Here is a 19,232-nt window from a genome sequence, read left to right on the forward strand (position 1 = left end):
ATTAATATTTTTATAGTATTATAAAGAAAATATAATTAAAAAAAAGGTTAAAAAGGTAATTTAGTAATAATTAAAAAAAGCTAGCTCTTTTAGTATACTATAAGAAATTAATATAAGGAAGTAGGATTTTACTAGGGTTTAACTAACTAAGATTAGTAATACTAAAAATCCTACCTTAAATATACTATTTTTATTATAAAAAGGGCCTAAAAATTAGAAAAAATAAGAAGTATATATATATTATTAATATTACTATATAGACTTATAGACTTATAAGTTAGGACCTTTATAGACTTAAGTTATGGCGATTTTTCCTAACTTGTAAGTCAGGAGGTTGGGCTTAAATTGAATAAGCTGACTTGAGTTATTAGGAGCGTTGCCCCGTTGTGCAGAGTGTCTCACCGGAGCTACTCCACGAAGCTCACCGAGCCTATGCCGAGCTAGGGCAACCCGGTCGCAGATCATGTCGGCGAAAAAACCTTAGCTGCTGGATCCGAATCCATTTCTCCTTTATGTCGCGCTTCAGAGTCGAGATATCCATTATTAATTAATTGAGTACGTTATGCTAGTGATCGTTTCTATGACTCTAGGGCCTTCAAATTTCTATAATCTCCGAGCCACGTTTTGTGGCGTATGTTCGCTATGCTTGGCAAGCAGAGAATGTCACTGAAATGCCGTCTCCATCCTTCAACTCCCAGTCTCCCCTCCATCTCCGTCAGCCATAGTGAATCAGGGATACGAGTAAGGATCCTTCAGGTGCCGCGTTGAGGATTGTGAGCTGGCATCATCCTCCTCGTGCTTGGGCATGACTGTTACATGCGACTGTGTGACCTTTGTGATACCCGCTGGCTGAGGTCTGTTTTCGCTGTCGGTTATCTGACCGCCTGCGTCAATGCGCACTTCCAAGTTTCTTCCCGTCGACGAAAACATGGCGCCCTTCCCTGTGCCACCTGTGTGATTGGAGTTACCCGACTTCTTGTTCGTGACGGCGGCTCTGACTTTGGAGCGCAGATCGGTACCAGAGGGGTACGAGCTGTGATCTCCGGTCGCACGAACAACTCGAATGATGAGTGCGGAAATGTTCATCTCAATGTGAAGCTTGAGCATGTAGACAAGAGGGTGGAATTGCACGTAACTATGCGAGTCAGTTATTGAGGCCTAGCATCAGCCATTTGGAGTGACGACTCACATGAAACCATTGCCGATGGACATGCTGCCAATGAGAATGACGTCCAAACTCATGGATATAGCAATCATGACAAGATTGTATCGCATCAGAGGCGTATACTTGGTAAGACCATTGGCGATGAGCTTGATACGAATCAGGTAGACGAAGTAGCCGTGGAGCGTTGCGTCGATGACCAGGAAGAGACCCTTTTCAATGCGATCCCAGATGTAGTTGATATCATGGTAACGCTGGGAGATTTGCAGCTGAGAAGGAATCCAGATGCAAAAGACACTGATGTTGATGAGGCCAAGGGTAATGGCAGTTATCCATCGGATCTTGATTGCGTTTCGTCTGTCGACCATAAGAAGAGAAATCCGGTTGATGATGATTCCACAGATGCATTGAATTTGGACGACCCAGGCGCACACTAAAAGACCAGTTAGTTTCGAGTTCGTAAAACGTTCGGGGCATGTATCGTACGGAGAACAAAGAAGATCCAGAAGCTAAGAATTACTGGTCAGCTTTGTTGTTTAATTTGGCGGGACGGGCGACATACCTGGGAGCAATGTAGCCACGGATAAAACACCACGACAAGACTCCAATCAACATGGACGCCAACCATTCGGCCCAAATCATCCAGACATAGGCCTTAGCCCGTCCTGTGCGCTTCCACTGATCCCATGTCTGCCTTCCCGCCTTCTGGCCCGCGAAGATTCCAACAGCGAGAGTAAAGCCCCAGATGATACTGGCGACTAATTGATCGGTAGTGCTGGGCTTCACGTATACGTAGTGATCCGGTATCAAGAATCCCGCCATTGTGAGTGCTGAATCCAATCAGGGAATGGTGACTGCAACAAAGAGAAACAAGCAAACAGCCAAGGAGAACGAGTAGACAGGGTTGCGACAGGAAGACGGTCTTTAAGCAAGAAAAAAAGAATGGCAAATCCTTGCCAAGCCCCCGAAGTAGATCGGAATCTTGCATGATGGGGGTTTCAGAGGCGAGAGGTTCCAGAAGCCCCGGCAGTCTGGTGAATAGACCGAGATGGTGAATCCACAGATCTACCAGATGAGCAAATGAGAAGTGCTCGCAGTGGCGGACCGCCGTTCGCTAGCATTTTTTAGGTGAAGATGGCGTATAAGATTATTCCGTGCTAATGGATAGGGGCTCGTTTTTGTATGGCTAACCGCCAGTTCCGCGTGGGCGGCACGTGTATGTTCGAGTCATTACGGCAGGCTTAGTTTGGGTTCCGGGTTTGCTAGTAGGGGGCTTCTTTGCCGTGCCAAGTTGGACGAGGGCTGTGAAAAGCGTTGAGACGTTAGAAAGTGGTGATTTCTTTGGAGGTTTTGATGTCATTTGCTTTGGGTACGAGGTGGAGCTTGGTAATTGACCTGGCAGAGAAGGTGTTGACTCTGAGGAACTACGAGCAGACCCCAGCCTGGCACCTTCGCAGGCTCTGTTAGGCTCTGGTGCAGTGTCGCATTGAGTGAACCTGATTCATCGTAAACAGCTTCGGACAAAAGGCCAAGAGCTATCTTGTTGAGGCAAACCTCAGGCTCTCCTTCTAAGACTTCGGCACTCTGCCTGTCTAAGTCGCGTGGCAAAATGAAGCTAAATGGTGAAGATTCTGTTAATTACATCCATCCTGTCCCCGCTCGGGATGTGGAATCCCCGTAACTTGAGAGCAAATGATCGCTAGCTCAGGGACAGTTGACTTGGTCAACCATCCTACTACCCATGCAACCCCGCGCCGACGATCGAGCCCACGCAAGATGCAGGGTAGGATGTAGATTGAGGGGGAGATTGAATTCATTGTCACCAACAGAACAGCCTTTTCGTAGTCATGGACTTATCAGATCACTCGATGATCTTTCTACGAGGATGGGAAGATATGTTATCTGTGCTTTTTTGTCTTCCATAGGGATATTAGCTGACATTGGCTTCTAATGAATCACCTTGCATCACCGTAGCAGTTAGACTTGGTTGTGTTCCTACAAACAGTCATGACCGTTACCCGCTTCTCCATGGCCTAATTCGGCTACACAATCTGTGGTTAATTGTTATTTCCCCCTAGTTTCTTGATAGTTGCAATTACTTACGTGGATGTAATTGTTTGCGCAGCTGCATCATGGACTGGTCAGCCTGCATCCGCGCTTGTGAGCTCTCTGAGGCTTGTCAGAATCGAAACGGCCTGTGCTGAGCCTGCGAGACACCAACAAACACGACGCGTCACTACCGTAGGCTTGGCGACATCAACTCACGAAATAGCTCTTGGGAATAAATCACTGCGTTTGTGACTTTGTGTCACTGTGCGTGAAATTGGTCAAGAGGAGCATCTGAAAAAGCGGAAGTATCTTTTCTCAAGTTTGATGCGCTATTTTCCATCATCCACTACCCGAGATTCGACGCTCATCAGTCTCGCTCCCGCCAAATGGAACAACCTTTCACTTACTCACCACTCCCATCAAACGGTTGGTTCCGACTGCTGAGAATCCTTCCCTCGCATGACGAGACATCCAACATCTCATGCGAGCTGCATCATCACGAGCTATCTGCCTGCCCTCAGTATGAAGCCATCTCCTACACATGGGGCAATGAAGATGCGACGAAGCAACTGCTAGTCAACGGGACTGTCATTAAAGTGAGACCAAATTTGCATGCAGCTCTCAGCGCATTTCGACAGCCTCATGTGGAAAAACTCATCTGGGTCGACGCCGTCTGTATTAATCAGCAAGACCAAGGAGAGAGGAATCGCCAAGTCCTGCAAATGAACCAAATCTACTCACAAGCTCAAGCCGTCGACGTCTGGCTTGGGACTGCGGATACAAACTCTGACGCCGGTGTTGCTTTCCTGACCAACTTTTATACCCTTGTCTTCCATGACACAAGTTATCAACAGTCTCCATCGCGGGATGCACGCACTACTTCAATGTATCCCGATTCTACGCCCTTTCACGAGTTTTACGCGCCCATTCTGAAACTCCTTGATGACCCAGGAGCACTTACGGCATTCAATTACTCTGTAGCATTACTCGCCAACAGCTGGTGGAGAAGAATATGGACACTGCAAGAAAGTGTCCTCTGCCCAAACGTGATCTGCTGGTCAGGCTCGAAAACGTTTCCTTTCGAATATCTCTTGGGCTTGTCACATTTCTTATATCACCTAGTGAATCATGATGCTCACAAAGGTGCACTGGCCCACAGAGACATGACTCTAGGCGCCTTGATGCTTGTAGAGTATTTGCGCAAAGATATGGTTGCTCAAGGGAAAATCGGATTTGACAATGGCGCTCTACTCGACCTGGAATCGCGCGTCTTCGGATCCGAGAGATAAGGTCATTGGTCTGTTGGGTATAATAGAGCCTCGCGACAGTCTCAAGCCAGAATACTCATGGCCAGTCGAAAGGTGTATAGGGTCGCGATGCGAGCCGCGCTTGTCGAGGATGGCAACCTCAACTGCCTTGGCCTGATCTCCGAGAAGAGGAAGTCTCGAAACAAAACCTTGGCTTCCTGGGTCCCTGACTTCGAACTCCACTCCGAGCCATTCAGGGACTACATAACTTCGCTGTCCAAAGTTCTCAACAAATGGTCGATCTACAAGGCATTTCTGAGCCCGAAAAGGTCTCCTCCGGACATAGCAACAGATAAGGATGACAGCGTGTTAATACTCAAAGGCATTTGCCTTGATTCTGTCTCTATCGTCGGAACTCAGGCCCCGGGCCCTGATTTTGAGAATGTAGGCGAGACAGACCCTGAACACTGGAGGAAATCGATGAGAGACACGCTGAACCATTGGAGATCCTTACTTTCACCTGATGATAGCTATGTGACAGGCGAAACTCAGGCTATAGCCTTCTGGAGAACAGTTCTGGTTGACTTAAACCAAGGCCGACTAGCCTCAAAGAAAGGCGGCAGGCCTAAAAGACTGGACAAGAACGATCTGCAGGATCTGTTGCAACTCGAAACTCCAGAGGGAACGGAATGCTTGCTAAGCACATGGGAGTCATGCCTTCTGCCTATATACCGGCAACTTCGATTGATTGAGCAATTTAATCGGCGTTTTTTCAGGACAGAAAAGGGTTATATGGGACTAGTTCCGCCAGATATCCAGCCCGGTGACGCCATTTGCCTCCTGTTGGGCGGATCCGTGGCTTATGCGTTGAGGAGGAGTGCGCATGAGACCTGGATCTACATTGGCGAATGGTACGTGTCATGCTTCTATACAATTGCAGTCTCAGTTGCGCTAAAGTGTTGTAGCTACGTACATGGGATCATGGACGGAGAGGCCGCTGCGAAAGCACTCGAAGAGAAGATCGACTTCGCTGAGTATCGCATTGTCTGATCAGTGGGAAATCAGTCGTCATTCTCCTGACGAGTTCGGGTGGAGAACATGTATGTCATGGAGTTATTGGCCGGCAGACGAACAAGTCAATAAAAAGAAGCATGAAAGAAATCGATGATGGTAAGCAGTGGAGACAAAAAGGCAGAAGAGCTCCTGAGATGAAGGAGTGAAAAGTGTTGCAGCTAAATTCATAGCGAATGCACGCGGGGCGAGAGAAAAGGAGGCTCCATGATCTTTCGAGTCTCATTGCATGGCCTCAGGTGAAGGAATGAAGGAATGAGGAGGAAACGTGAAGTTGAAGACACAGTCTCAGCGGGCGAATGGTGTACTTGCTTGTGTAAGTCGGTAGTATCTTTATTGACTTCATCTATTGCTAGCATGATGAGATTCGAGTAAAAGCTGCGGAAGACCACTCCTGTAGAAGAGAGAAAACGTCAAGGCGATTCATGTCGTTGCGGTTATTTTCGAGATTCAAAGCTCCCGGAACCAGGACAGCCAAGACGGTAACCCAAGCACCAACAGTACCAACAAAAATAACAGTAGTCCACGACCGCTGGTCCATACCGAAAATTGATCATGCCGAAACCCATGACTGTCGTGACTGGAAGATGTGATCACAAGCAGTCCGCTGCTTTCCACTGTATGTGTGCCTTCGGGTAACCATCGTCTGCGCTGCGAGGTTAGCGAAGGAACGGAAGGGATCGAGGCGAGACTTACGGATCCGCAGTAGCCAGGGCGACGGGTCTGGTAAGCTGGAACTTGAGGAGTAAGCTGTAAAAGGTCAGCGTTTCTTGATCGATGGCCAAGCTGCGATGATGCTTACAAATTCATTTTGATGATTGCTGGTGAAGAGAAGAAGAGGAAGAGAGGAAGAATTGAGACGAAGATTGGGCAATATCGGAAACTCAATCAGTCAGGAAAGCGCTCAGCAAGGAGGACGATGGACAGGCTGTCGCCTTCCTCGCCATGCATCCTTCTCTTCAAGGCGTCGAGAGCACCTGCAGTTAGAAGCCAGAGGCGTTTACGACTTCAGGAGTCAAATTGGAGAGTATGCTTCCGTATGTCCAAGGCGACATCCTAAGAGCCCTGAGTTGGAACTCATCAGATCATGGGGACCATGGATCATTGCGAGACAACACAAAAGCCAGTTCAACTCGTGACTAGATTGATATAAGGAGAGGAGAGTTAGAAGATCCTGGAGAAATGCCCGACCTCTTAAGCGTCGACAGCCTCGACATTCCACAGAGACTCCACACCAAATTTGTGTTAGTCCCATATTATAAAATCGATGGGATAATTATTATATCTCACATAATTCTTTGGACTTTCTGTCAGCTGGAGTTGCATGATCAGCTCACTTGTGACGTCACACGCCTTGAGCAAGGCAACACGAAAACTTCACGCGTAAGCTTGCTTCTGACAACCTCACACAAGCGTTTAATCACAATTCAAGGCCCAAAAATATGGCGACGAGACCCAAAGACATCGAGCCCGAACATCTTAGATTTGAGTTCCTTCTTCGTCACGTCGACGATGAACCGTCGATTGCCGATGAATGGTCCCTCACTGAAGCCATTCGAAGAATCATCCAAACCGCCGTGAATTTTGCGGTAGTTGGCGAAGTCGACGGTGCAACCAGACTTCTCGAAGCACTTACAAGTAGAGGTTTTGATCCGTTCAAATACTCTGATTCCAATTATCCCTTCTTGAAGCCTTGCATGTTTTTCGCCTGGGACGCAACGTCGTCATGGCCTTCATGGATTCCTGAGGAGGAACGCACAGAAGAAAAGCTTCAAGAGCTTGAGGTCGAAGGAAGAAAACACTGGCTCGAGCGATTCAGTCAGGAATGGACAGTCACAGAAGATACCGCCGAAAAAGCTTTGGACATGGCGTATAACGGCTTAACTACGACCCTGCCAGACTACAATGGAACACTCGCTGGACAGGTCGCACAGGCAGAAGCCATGACCGCGAATGGTTTTCTTCTCATATTCGGCGAGTCCAAACGGGCCAATGACTGTCAGATACCTGAAGATAGCCATGTGGTGGCGTCAAGGCATTTTCCCCTACCCATTTGTTCAACTGTACCGCACCGCTGGTTTGATGATTGCCCTGGATATATATCTGCGCCTGGGTATTGAGGATAAGGCCCGAGAGCTATTCATGAGAATGTGCGATCGTTTTCACGCCGAAGAACAAGTTGAACAGCTCGTCTGCTCTAGAGAGGCGTGGAAACAGATTCTTGCCGTTCCCGAGCGACCCATCCTGGACTTTCTCAACATTCACGCAGCCAAGCTCCGGCCAGCCGTGACTCGTGCTTGTAAAATGATTGAGAGTCGCCTGGAGGGTGGACCGAGACGCCGATATGCAGGTCAATCCATTGAGAAGCTGGTCCATGTTATCAGCGAGAATACGTTCAAAAACTGCCCCTACGACAGGCTGGATGCCTATCGTCCGCCTGGTAACCTCCGGAATCGGCCAAAAAATGCCGATGGCCTACTTGAATGGGGATGTACCGTTGCGGGTATACGAGCTCTGGAGGAACGGCTAGGCGTGACTCTTCCTGAAGACTATAAAGAGTTCCTCAGCATTACAAATGGTCTTGATTCAATGTGGGATGGCCAGAATCTTGTAGACTACCTGGCTGGTGCCCAGTATGTCAACTGGCAAGAGGTTGACTTCCTTGAAGGCAATGAACTACCTGTTCTTAAAGACGGAGAGCCACTAGTATGGACGAAAAACATGCTAGAGTGGCCAAAGATCGAAAAGGCTAGGTGTATCTGTCTCTCGGGTGATATCAACCATGAAGAAAGGGCTGGCCATTTCTTCCTCATAGGTCAGGATCTGCTTCAACCAGCTAAAGATTACTTCTTCAAGACATACGAGGAAAGGAATGACACTCAGCGTCGTGAGCTTGACCGACTTGTTCGAGAGACGTACGGGAGCATGGAAAACTTCAGCAACCTCGAATGGGGACTTATTAGTTGGACTGCATGGGACTTTACTGTTTACCCATACAATGGGATCCGAGACTTCTTGGAACAGATGGCCGAGGCGTCTTTGCGGCAGGAGAGACCTTGGCTGAATATGTTTGAGCCGAGATTTAGACAGATGGCAAACGCATAAGCCTCGGAAGTCAATCCTGGCTTTGGATAGGAGTCAACTACTAAACAAACGTACAAGATACTCGTCAGATTATCATGGACTTCCGTGGGATCATGACTTGAAGCTCAAATGAGATGCGCCTTGCCATATAATACTTGCAATAGATGCCAGAGGCGAAAAACACTACGCCATTTTGTTCATCTGTGTGCACAATCCACCCACTACTTTGCCCCTCGTGGTTCCTGAAGCCTGCCATCAACCCAACTGTGGCAGCTCCCCGAATAGCTACGTCTAGGCAGATATAGGTCTCAGAAACAGCCAAGTCGAGCACTGAAAAGGCCTGGCCGGTTGTTGTGAATGTGGCAGTGATAAGCCACAGATCTTTCTCTTTGACAGCCTCCTCGTCATGGATAGGCCAGCCTGTGATTAGATACACACCTTCAAAACCAAGGAGCTTGCTCTGCTCTATTCTCTGTCACCTCGTTTCCAGGAAACATCACTGCTTATCAAGGGTTGCAGGTAGTGTATTTCATGGCTCCACCATGCCAATGGCTCAAAGTCAACAGAACCTAGGTAGCTCAAGATATAAACATGGATTGCTGTGCGCTTGAGTTCTGTCTCTGAGCATTATTGCCGTATTCACCAGAGTATGGCTTTCGTCAGACGATGTGTGATGTTATGATAGCAAAATTGCAGGTGCTCGCAAAACTGTTCCATTCCCATTACAGCTAATCCAAGTCATCTTGCAGTGAATCGAACATTAGTAAATAGTATAAATACCAACCATCCATTCCCAGAATCTTTCCCACCTAAAACAAACACCTCAAGATTAGGAAATCTCTTTCAAAACGAAGCAATATAACAGTTCAGCATATAGAAATCACCTTTGACCCGTCAAACATGTGTATGAAAGTCCAAAGAAAGTATTCCTGCAGGAAGTGCTACCTTCACCTCAAGGATGAGTGGGACGACATTCCCTGTGCCAAGGCACGAGAGAACGGCGGTGCCATGGGCGCTTGCGGGACCGGGTCGTCGGTCGAAAGGAAGGAGATAGAATCCATATGTGACGAGTGCTTGAAGAAGCAGAAGAAGAAGCGAGGTTATTAATGGTAAGCGTGAGTAAGGATATCATGGCTCAGCTGCCAACCTTTATAGTCCAGTAGTCACTGAGTGCTCACGTCCTCTCTACAAATCCAAACACCGAGCAGCACTGATAATTAGTGCCCTACTTCGTTTCTCCCGTGACTGGTGCATCTCTAGTATCATGAATAGTATTTGGTACTAATATGAGGTTAGATCGAGAGCTACGTCTTTTGGTTGATGTAAGCTACCTCATTCATCAATGTGAGCTGTGTCAGCGAGATGGAGGTTATAATCGCGAGGAGCTAATGCTTTGTTCACTGCTCGAACGTCTTGAGCGTTATGAGTCATCTATGATCCACTATCTATAGATCATATCGTGAAACTTCATCCTGTCAACGCGATACGGTCCCCTTACATTAAGCACGTAATCATCACGCCGCATAGCATCACAGCAAGAAAGAAAGGTTTAACACTGAATGCAAAACAGGTCGTTAGTCCTGGCTAATACTGTAGGCGCATGGCTTTGGACCCAAATAGAGGGTCCAAAGCAATGATATTGTACTAGAAGAACTACACCTATGCCACCGGTTTTGGTTGACCCAGAATCACGTCGATAACCTTGTGGTCGTCAAAAGTGGCAACAGTTCGCTCGCACAAAGCAGCGACACGCTCCTTGCTTTGGAGACCATCCGGGCAAATGAGCCAAATAACATTGGTCATGAATGATCGCTTGTACTCGACCATAACCTCGGGATCGTTATGTCGGTCAAACTTGGAACCTCCAAGGCTATGAAGTGTCTCGAGATAGTGATCTAATATCTCCATCTCACGGGCCCTGCGGTTTTCCACGCTGAGCATAGCTGTCATGTGATACACGACATCATGGAAGCATGAACCAAAGTGGAAAGCTGACCAGTCTAGGAAGCCGATGCGGTTATCAGCTGTGAAGTAGATGTTTCCGATATGAGTATCACCGTGCAGCAGGGTTCGGAAACGCGGGTTTCGCTCAGCGTAGTAGCGATCCAAGGCCTCGTTACACCGAGCCCCGTCCATAAGATAGTCCGGAAGCTGGGGGCGCCCGGGCCTTCTAACGATTTCGTTCCACGATCTGCACATGAATGTCATGGCAGGATCGTAGTTGTTCCAGATCCCTGTAAATGTGTGAGGCACTGGTAACGAAATTATTCACAAAGGTTCTTACATGGATGGTCCTCCTGACTCTGGCCCCAGTACTGAGCATGCAAACCTGCCAGCTGCTCAACACCATTCTTGACGTTGTCAACCGAGTATGAAGCAACCTCAGCTGGAAAAGTGCAACCTTCGCTGACAAGATCGTTCATGATTGCAATTCCCTGCGTCTCATCTGTTCCACTCCACCAGCCTCTTGGAAAGATCATATGGGTGACGCTTGGGGCAACTTTGCTGAAGAACTCCGCTTCTCGTTGAGCCAGACTGACGGTCCATGGCTGAGCTTCGATCATCTTGGGATCAAACACTCCCTTGACGCAGATATTGACAGGCCTTTCTTGATCTGTTTCATTTTCGTAGGTAATTGTGTAGAATAGCTTACTCGCGGTTCCCCAGATGTTGCGTGTATTCTCTACTGATTTGATCTTATGTCCAAGTTTCGCACTGAACCACTGGGGCGTCAGATCAGAGGGGAGGGAAGGGAGCTGCTCGGGAGTTGATTCAGATATAGCTGCAAATGTTTACAGTTTCTTGCACCCACTGCTTGTTTCGTAAAAGTGCTGGCTTATAAGACAGTCAGCATCTGACTCTCACTCATGCAACCTCTTTTATCCGGGCCATCAGCCAAGAGAAGGGTGTCAGCATTGATTACGTACATGCATCCGAATATTACCAAGTGATTATTGAGAAGTGAGCGATTATCGCCGAACATGAGCAATAGGTGGGGGAATCTGTCTTGCCAAGAAGCTTGACTGGATAGGTGTCCTGAACACGGTTAGCCAGTGTAAGAATGGAAGTCGGAGGCTGCAACAAAACAAGTCAACCTTGTGACGGAGGAAGCTAAACTCACCAAAAAGGTCGGTTTTGAGCCAATACGGGGATTTCCCGGGTCTTGGTCTTTTACAGAGTGGCATCAAGAGTGGACTGCACGCGGGCTGCGACCCATGACAAGCTCATTACACACCCAATGAGGTGACAACTCCTAAACGCTCGGATTTACCAGTGTCTCAAGTGAATCAGTGAAAATGTAACTATTTTAGGGACTCCAACGCTCAGAAATAAATATTCCGTGGCCGCATGATACTCTGGCGATAGTGACAAGGGGATGCGACTCGGAGCTCAAGATGCGGTTTCAGATCGGTTGATCTTATCGTAGATATATGAAACGATCGAAACAGTGAAAATGGACTAGCATAGATAAGAAGATTCTCAATTAGGAAACGGAGTGATTCAAATTCGGATATGATATCAATTTAAAGATGAAACTAACTAACGAGTGAATATTAAAGCCTTACTATGGAACGTTTGGTTGCGATGCACGAGACGGGGGTAGTGAAAGGGAAACGACAGTATATGCGAGTAGTAGTGTATGACATTTTTATGTTCCTTTATGCAATTTGGAAGTCTAGTTATGCTGCGCTGAAATGCTCGACTCAGTGATCCTCGACATCCTCGTCCCGTCCTGGGTACATGATGTCTTGGGAGAGGACAGCCCGAACGTGGCTGTAGAAAATGAAAACGAAAGCAGAGAGAATGATGAAGCTCATTCCAGTGGCGACCCATCCAATGGCCTTGCTGCCAAGGGATCTCGCGATAGAGATAGTAGCGAGTGTAAAACCAGTGTTGGGGAAAACCATTGCCCACCATCCGAGGTGAAAGTACTTAGGGGGAGACTGAATAACGGCAACGGCCGCGATGCCAAACCACCACAAACTTAAAGCCCAAAGAAAGATAGCACTCATAGTAGCTATCAATCGAACCATTCCGACGTTGATAAATGTTCCATCTTGAATGAAGTCGATGTCTTCCGGCAACCCTTCAGCCATGCCTATCAAAGCCAGAGCAGTGAATGCAGGTGGACCAACGCACATGAAAAGACCTGGACGATGCTCTCTATTGGGTAGGCCTGCTTGCATCAAGCGTCCAATCATGTGGGCATACATCATAACAGCAACGCTAAGTCCAAGGCCCTGGCAGGTTAGTCCTGCAACAATGATCGGGACAGCAGCAACATGAGGCTGAGTCTCAGCGATGACAGATGCGATGGTGCCCGAAAGCATGATAGGGAAGATAGGCAAGATCCAAGTAGGCATCATAGTGGTCAGAGCAAAACTATGAGCTGCAAAGACATAGCTGTACTGTCCTATAGATAGGATCAGGGTGACGACAAGGTAGCCCCAGAAAGTTGCCTGGACAGCCCAGACCAGATTTGAGTTGTCCTTCGGTATCGTATACCTATCGGTACTGGTAATGATGGTGGCTACAGATAAGAAAAAGGTAGGCAAGAAGAAACCTTCTCGTGGATGTGTCATTGACTTGGCAAATGATCCTGGGTGCAGGAAGAACCGTGAGACCATCGCCGTGGTCACGCAGGTAAATATTATGAGGTTGATGATATAAATAACCAGACCAATGGTCTTGAGACCTGGAAATTGGTTTGGTTGAGCGAAGAAGAGAAGTGATAGACCGCCAGTACTCATGGGCAATGTATACCAAGCCCAAGTGAAATGCTTCATTCGTTGACGCAAGCCAAGTTTAGGTCGGTTCGGGTCGTAAATGTCGAATGAAGGATGTTGGTTTGCATCCTTGATGTGCGTCGGTGTTGATGTACCGGACTCGATATCGGTCGAGGCCCCGGACATGAGGTCTGATGGTGAGTTTGGTCGATGAGACTCATGATGGTTACGTTGTGTGGAGAGATTGTCGAGGTTGTAACTGTCGCGATCCATGTTGGAATCACGTATCCTCGTATCGTGATGCGCCATGGTAGTGCAGAAATATTTTGTGAAAGATGAGCTGAAGGAGAGATGGAAGAGAAAGCGAAGAGGGTTCCACTGATGTATGTAGCCGCCAGACTCCTACTTGAGAGTTCCAGACTAGAGTTGAGACGTTCTGCTGTTGATACGGCCAGAGCGGTAGATATTCAGGGGCTTGGCGCTAGGTATAAATATTCGCCAACGGCGATAAGAGCCCAAGCACTATCGCCGTCGTCTCGGCACTTTTGCAAATATCATTACGAATCTCACATGCCTGCACTTTACTGTATACCAGATCTTCATTACACGTTTCTCAGACATGACACGCAAACTAGACTAATTTTAGCGACGGGCGCGACAGCGGGTAATGTCTGAGCCGCAAAGCGTAGCAAGGCTGCTGGCCAACGAAGTCTCGTGTATAAGATATGAGACCCAAAACATTGGGATAGCTCCTGAGCTGTCCCTTGCTGTATATCAGTGCGATCATCTTGAAGATCAACGGTGAGCCAATGGATATGCCCTGCACGTCCCGCTTCAGTCGTCGTACTCGTCACCTGACTCGTACCAATGCTAATGAGGCTTAAGCTTAACCTTGTCGGTGGAGAAAAGGGAATGAGAGCCGTTGGATCCCATTGGGCATAGATATCGAACACTTGGACGTGAGCAGGGAGTGTAGATTGCGGCCTAAATTAGTATTGAAGGGTTTGAGGTCGTGTTTGAAGATCGTCCTCAAACTTGTTTTGATAGGGGGGCTGTGGTATTGGTAGCGGCTCTTACGGATCGTGTTCACCTGCGATCTGTCGCGTTTCATTTCCTATGCGAGATAAGGAAACTGCCGCCCTGGTCAACAGATCGTCGCAAATGATGGCATTTGGCGTTGTCGATGGTGGCTTGGAGACACGGCAGAGGCGCTCAACATCCCTGCAATGGATGCCACGTCGCAGGCGGCTCAAAATTCCCAAGACTTTTAAGCCACGCTGGGCATTCTTTTGAGTCTCGGGCGTACCGGGCAGATCAACAGAACATTCCACGGACGTAAAACTTCCTTCACATGCTGCAAACATATTGATAACTCCGTGGAGTCGGCGATAAACAGCCCCGGCTCGCGTTAATTGGGAACGCTACCGGGTTTCACGTCCCGCGTTCAGGCCGTCCAGGGGCTCCAGTCGGTCTCCAGTATCTCTATATTTAAGTTTAAATAAATAGAGGCCCGCGGACTGTATTCAGCAGGTGCTTGGGCGCTTCGGAGTTGCCATGTATCGAATTGAAGTGTCTCCACCGAATATCGACATGAAGTGTTTCGCGATAACGGAAAAGTCCGGAACTTTTGCACCGAGAGCACGTTTCTGCCTTGCTATTTGTGTCCGTAGTGCTGTTTCGACTTGTTTGATCGCCAAGACCACCAATTGTTTGACCGTGAGTCCACCAACCATACCGGAAGCGTCATAGAATTCTGGTCTGTGATAAAACAATATCTTATAAATAGCAGGAAATTTATTATTTTCACGAGATAATAAGTATTCAGTGGCTCCAGCCATTACCCTCAACCGCTGCACTACCCAGTAGCGTCAAAATCGACCTCTTCACCCTGGCCATTTTTGGCGGCACGCTCTTTCGCGATGGCCGCCATCTTCAAGACAGCCGTGCTATCAGCAAACTCGATAACCCTGCTTATCTTCGTACCATCACCAGTAAGATAGAAAATCCAAGAAAATTCTAGAGGCAGAGTCTCGCCATGATGGTAGATCATGTCTCCACTGCTTTCAACTGCCGCGCGCCGGGCCTCAACGTCGATCGTCAAGTGCTTTGACACGGTATTGTGAACGCCGCCAAGAGAAAGATCGTCGGCGTATAGCTTCTCGTAGATATCATTGGGTATTAGAAACTCTTCCGGGAGGCCGAGCGCCTTGCACAGCGAGGGGGGAAGAAGTTGGCGAGTGCAGTCTAGAGTAACATCGCGGTTGATGACGCTCGGGTCCTTGGCTTTTCTCCCGTCCTCGTAGCTCGCGAGGAAGCTATTCACCGTAGTTTCGATTTGCTTCCTGAGGTCTGAGTTGGCAGACATTGTGATGATAAGGTTCTATAGCTTCAGTCAATGCACAAGCGGTGAAAAGTAGAATGCCAAGTCAGAAAAGAAAAAGAGTCCGGTCGTTGCCCCTCAGATACATCTATCCTAACTTGGTTGCTCACATAAGCTGACGGCGATGGTGGTCAGGTGAACTTGATCCTACTGAAGGGAACATTTTCCGGGCCGCGCGGTTATTCTCGTGCGAGATGGAAAGGCAGTAGTTAGAGTGTAATGCATCAGACTTTGAGTGATGATTTTGTAATATATATGCCTTTTTGCAGATTGTGTCTTTACCTATTTGCCACCTGGCATCATACCCGCTGCTATACTCTTCAACTACACGTAGGTGAAACGAATAAATTATTCAACGCGAAACCTTGGGGATCTGTAGCACCATGCCGTTTGTTTAATTAATCCTTTTGATCGTCTGGTCTTGAGTACCGGGTAATTCGATCCTTAGGGACGCCAACCCCTTGCTTATGCTGAGTCATTAGTTGATCACTTGGTTTGAGCCCTGACATATATTCGAGCAACCTTCTCAGAAACATCTTCTTTGTTGTTAGTAGAGACTACATGTTTATGATGCAAGCTACGAATGATCGTGAATCGGCGTTCGTTCTTGTCATCCTGTTCCACAAAACCAGTCCCATGACAAAAAATATGTCAGCTTCGTCCAACTTACAAACCATCATCATTAATACTAATTTGTCTGTGATGGGTTGACGATTTGGATCTTTGGCTGTTGTGAGTTCTGTTCGCCTTTCTATGGCCAGAAAACTTCACACGTGCCCTCGGTTCCATCAAACTGGAACTGAGTGACCGACAGATGACAGGTCCTGCTTGGATATTCAACGGAAAGTATATTGCCTCTCAACTGGCGTGTTCTCTGATTCACAGAGTTTCTTCATATACATAATGGTCGAAAGGCCTGATAGAACTTATGCCTCTTCGTAACACTTATGAACGTATAAGAAAGAAGAGACAAATCAGACCTTTCAAACTCTGCCAGAAGACTTAAGTTGATGACATCCAACTAACACTAAGATCATTTTCGTCATGGGCGCTTTCAACCCAAACAATGTTCCCACGTGGACGCACTATATCTCCAAGCACCTGATCATCACCCAAGAGACGTTTTTCGATGGCCTTGAATGGATTTACGGCAAAAAGGCAGATGGGACACCGAACTACGGATGGGAGGATGAGGGAGACAAGATGAAAGTCACAGTCTTCACGGAGGAACCGAAAGACTTGAAAGAGAGGTTGCAGGCCATCGGACAGATTGAAAAAGACTAAGCATCTTCTCAAACCCCATTCGGGATACGTTTCGTTGGCCGCAGTGGACTTCAGAGTTATGGCTCATTCAAGAACGTCAGATGTAGTCGAGAAGGAAGTATGGTGAGAATAGCACTGAATAAGAATTGACCTTTGCTGCGAGAAAAGCTTACTTAAGAAGTGTTCATGTATTCCAGTGGAAAGCCAGTTTTCGGGCCATGTTTACTACACTGTAGACAGTAAAGTACAACATCAAAGAAATTTGAAAGACCTGGTATGACTGGTTTGCTTACAACCAGCTAGCAATGCCCGGTGTCTACCATCGGGGGATCTTCTCTGAGAAGTCTGGTTGAAACCTCTTCATATACGTAGTATCATCACGCTTCTTCAACCCACAGTCCAGGTACTGTTGATGAAGCCTTGCTAACCTCTCTCTATCCAGCTCAACCCCTAGACCTGGCACTGTCGGTACTACAACACGACCATCCTTCCACTTCAACGCACCGTCAACAACAACGTCTTCATCTCGGCGCTTCCAAGGCCAGTGAGTGTCGCAAGCATAATCCAGATTTGGCGTTGCGGAGGCAAGATGCGTCATGGCGGCGAGCGAGATACCCAAGTGACTGTTGGAATGCATCGAAAGGCGCAGACCCCAAGTTGCACAGATGGATGCTAGTGTTTGCGACTTGCGAAGACCTCCCCAGAAGTGATGATCTGACAGGATGACTTGAACGGCGTTTTGGAGAATTGATGGTGGGAGATGGTCGAAAGCAACGACTGCCATGTTGGTAGCAAGGGGCATCGATGCTTCTTTGGCAACAGCGGCCATGCCCTCGATATCACCAGCCGGATCTTCCAAGTACTCAACAATACCGTCAAGCTCTTTTGCGACCCATTTTGAAGTCTCAACTGTCCAAGCAGCATTTGGATCGAGTCTCAATGGCAGATCAGGGAAAGCTTCATGCAGAGCTTTGATTGCGGCAACTTCCTCCGCAGGAGGGAAGACGCCCCCCTTGAGCTTAATGGCCTTGAAGCCATACTCGTCAATGATCTTCTTGGCTTGCTTCACCACTCCTTGCGGGTCTAGCGCAGGCCCGTATTCATCATCTTCGTGGTCAGGGTGTCCGCCCCATTTGTAGAAGAGGTAGGCTGAGTATTGGACTTGGTCTCTCACCCTTCCACCGAGAAGATCACTGACTGGTATGCCAGCTAGTTTGCCTTGCAAGTCAAGACATGCGACTTCGAATGGTGAGAAGACTTTGTCAGCGACCGAGGCAGTAGTCACCATGCCTCCCATGCCATCTCCACCAGTATTGGTGTCGGTCTTGAGTGACTCAACGCATTTTTGGTAGATGACGTTTGTGCTGTAGACAGAAAGCCCTTTGATACTATCCGCTGCTTTTTGCAAGCGGTTTAGATGTGCTGAATCTCCGTATGATTCGCCAAGACCATATGAGTCTTCTGTGATGATCTCGATGATGCTGCGTAAAGCATATGGCTCATGTACACCCACGCTGTTCAGCAGGGGCATGTCATGGAAGGCCACAGGAGTGATGACAATGTCTTTGATGATGCTTTGCTGAGACATGATTGTGATTCAGTGTGTATTCTGTGATTGTTAAGTCTACTGTTAGGAACTGCATTGTTTGAGTGGTGGACTATTTATCCCGGGATTGTGCATGGTTGAGCTGTCATGTCATTGTCGTTTGCGGGGTAAACTTCGTTTCTTTGAGTAACCATCACGGGTATCATGCGTGATTACCTGGTGTAGTGCTCCATGAGTTGTAATCATATCCGGATCGAGAGGATAAAGCACATCGGACATGTTTCCTTGGAAGATTGATGTGGCTGGTCATGGATCCGCCACGGATAACCGCATGGCTAGATGCTTTTCCGTAAATCAACAGCTCCGTTGATTCCCTAGTAGATAGCGTTGGGGGTGATATTTTCCGTACAATGAGACCATCAGAAATCATACCCCGCACTTGGCAAACATGGACACTCCGCTTTGGGTGCTGCCAAGCCTGGGGTTGCACTGGTTTTCGTCTGGGGAAGTGTGGGGCACCCGCTTGAGCTAATCTTTGCAATGACCTCCTTTGCTTTTCCAGATCGTGGCCTCGACTATAATACGCAGCCTGCTTCAGCACTTCCAAGGTTAGGTCATTCAGCATCACAATTCTTGAGCTTCAAGTCCCAGAGCAGCTAAGTTCTGTCTGCTGATTTAAGCTCTCAGCCACGAGCCTCAACTG

General features: G+C 47.8%; 9 protein-coding genes across 9 annotated transcripts; 4 read left to right on the forward strand and 5 right to left on the reverse strand.

Annotated features, from left to right (window-relative positions):
- Positions 1-729: 729 nt before the first annotated feature.
- Positions 730-1,984, reverse strand: FSUBG_11558 (uncharacterized protein; the record flags this gene model as incomplete). The annotated part of the gene is made up of 4 exons (XM_036676253.1): positions 730-1,135; positions 1,190-1,595; positions 1,649-1,671; positions 1,725-1,984. 4 exons carry the CDS (start codon positions 1,982-1,984, stop codon positions 730-732), a joined length of 1,095 nt encoding a protein of 364 aa, XP_036532936.1.
- A 1,613-nt stretch (positions 1,985-3,597) lies between these two features.
- Positions 3,598-4,500, forward strand: FSUBG_11559 (heterokaryon incompatibility 6 OR allele; the record flags this gene model as incomplete). The annotated part of the gene is made up of 1 exon (XM_036676254.1): positions 3,598-4,500. The coding sequence occupies one exon, from the start codon at positions 3,598-3,600 to the stop codon at positions 4,498-4,500; it is 903 nt and encodes a 300-aa protein (XP_036532937.1).
- An 87-nt stretch (positions 4,501-4,587) lies between these two features.
- FSUBG_11560 (heterokaryon incompatibility (het-6OR allele)) lies at positions 4,588-5,508 on the forward strand (the record flags this gene model as incomplete). The annotated part of the gene is made up of 2 exons (XM_036676256.1): positions 4,588-5,369; positions 5,424-5,508. 2 exons carry the CDS (start codon positions 4,588-4,590, stop codon positions 5,506-5,508), a joined length of 867 nt encoding a protein of 288 aa, XP_036532938.1.
- A 1,463-nt stretch (positions 5,509-6,971) lies between these two features.
- FSUBG_11561 (uncharacterized protein) lies at positions 6,972-8,634 on the forward strand (the record flags this gene model as incomplete). Its single annotated transcript, XM_036676257.1, has 2 exons — positions 6,972-7,485; positions 7,547-8,634. The coding sequence occupies 2 exons, from the start codon at positions 6,972-6,974 to the stop codon at positions 8,632-8,634; spliced, it is 1,602 nt and encodes a 533-aa protein (XP_036532939.1).
- Positions 8,635-10,272: 1,638 nt separating this feature from the next.
- On the reverse strand, positions 10,273-11,596 carry FSUBG_11562 (uncharacterized protein; the record flags this gene model as incomplete). The annotated part of the gene is made up of 4 exons (XM_036676258.1): positions 10,273-10,847; positions 10,898-11,227; positions 11,267-11,395; positions 11,479-11,596. 4 exons carry the CDS (start codon positions 11,594-11,596, stop codon positions 10,273-10,275), a joined length of 1,152 nt encoding a protein of 383 aa, XP_036532940.1.
- A 721-nt stretch (positions 11,597-12,317) lies between these two features.
- Positions 12,318-13,613, reverse strand: FSUBG_11563 (Malic acid transport; the record flags this gene model as incomplete). Its single annotated transcript, XM_036676259.1, has 1 exon — positions 12,318-13,613. One exon carries the CDS (start codon positions 13,611-13,613, stop codon positions 12,318-12,320), a length of 1,296 nt encoding a protein of 431 aa, XP_036532941.1.
- A 1,582-nt stretch (positions 13,614-15,195) lies between these two features.
- On the reverse strand, positions 15,196-15,705 carry FSUBG_11564 (uncharacterized protein; the record flags this gene model as incomplete). The annotated part of the gene is made up of 1 exon (XM_036676260.1): positions 15,196-15,705. One exon carries the CDS (start codon positions 15,703-15,705, stop codon positions 15,196-15,198), a length of 510 nt encoding a protein of 169 aa, XP_036532942.1.
- Positions 15,706-16,764: 1,059 nt separating this feature from the next.
- FSUBG_11565 (uncharacterized protein) lies at positions 16,765-17,004 on the forward strand (the record flags this gene model as incomplete). The annotated part of the gene is made up of 1 exon (XM_036676261.1): positions 16,765-17,004. The coding sequence occupies one exon, from the start codon at positions 16,765-16,767 to the stop codon at positions 17,002-17,004; it is 240 nt and encodes a 79-aa protein (XP_036532943.1).
- Positions 17,005-17,299: 295 nt separating this feature from the next.
- Positions 17,300-18,571, reverse strand: FSUBG_11566 (glucarate dehydratase; the record flags this gene model as incomplete). Its single annotated transcript, XM_036676262.1, has 1 exon — positions 17,300-18,571. The coding sequence occupies one exon, from the start codon at positions 18,569-18,571 to the stop codon at positions 17,300-17,302; it is 1,272 nt and encodes a 423-aa protein (XP_036532944.1).
- Positions 18,572-19,232: the final 661 nt, after the last annotated feature.

Source organism: Fusarium subglutinans (assembly GCF_013396075.1).
Source record: "Fusarium subglutinans strain NRRL 66333 chromosome Unknown NRRL66333_c0000222, whole genome shotgun sequence".
Lineage (NCBI taxonomy): Eukaryota > Fungi > Ascomycota > Sordariomycetes > Hypocreales > Nectriaceae > Fusarium > Fusarium subglutinans.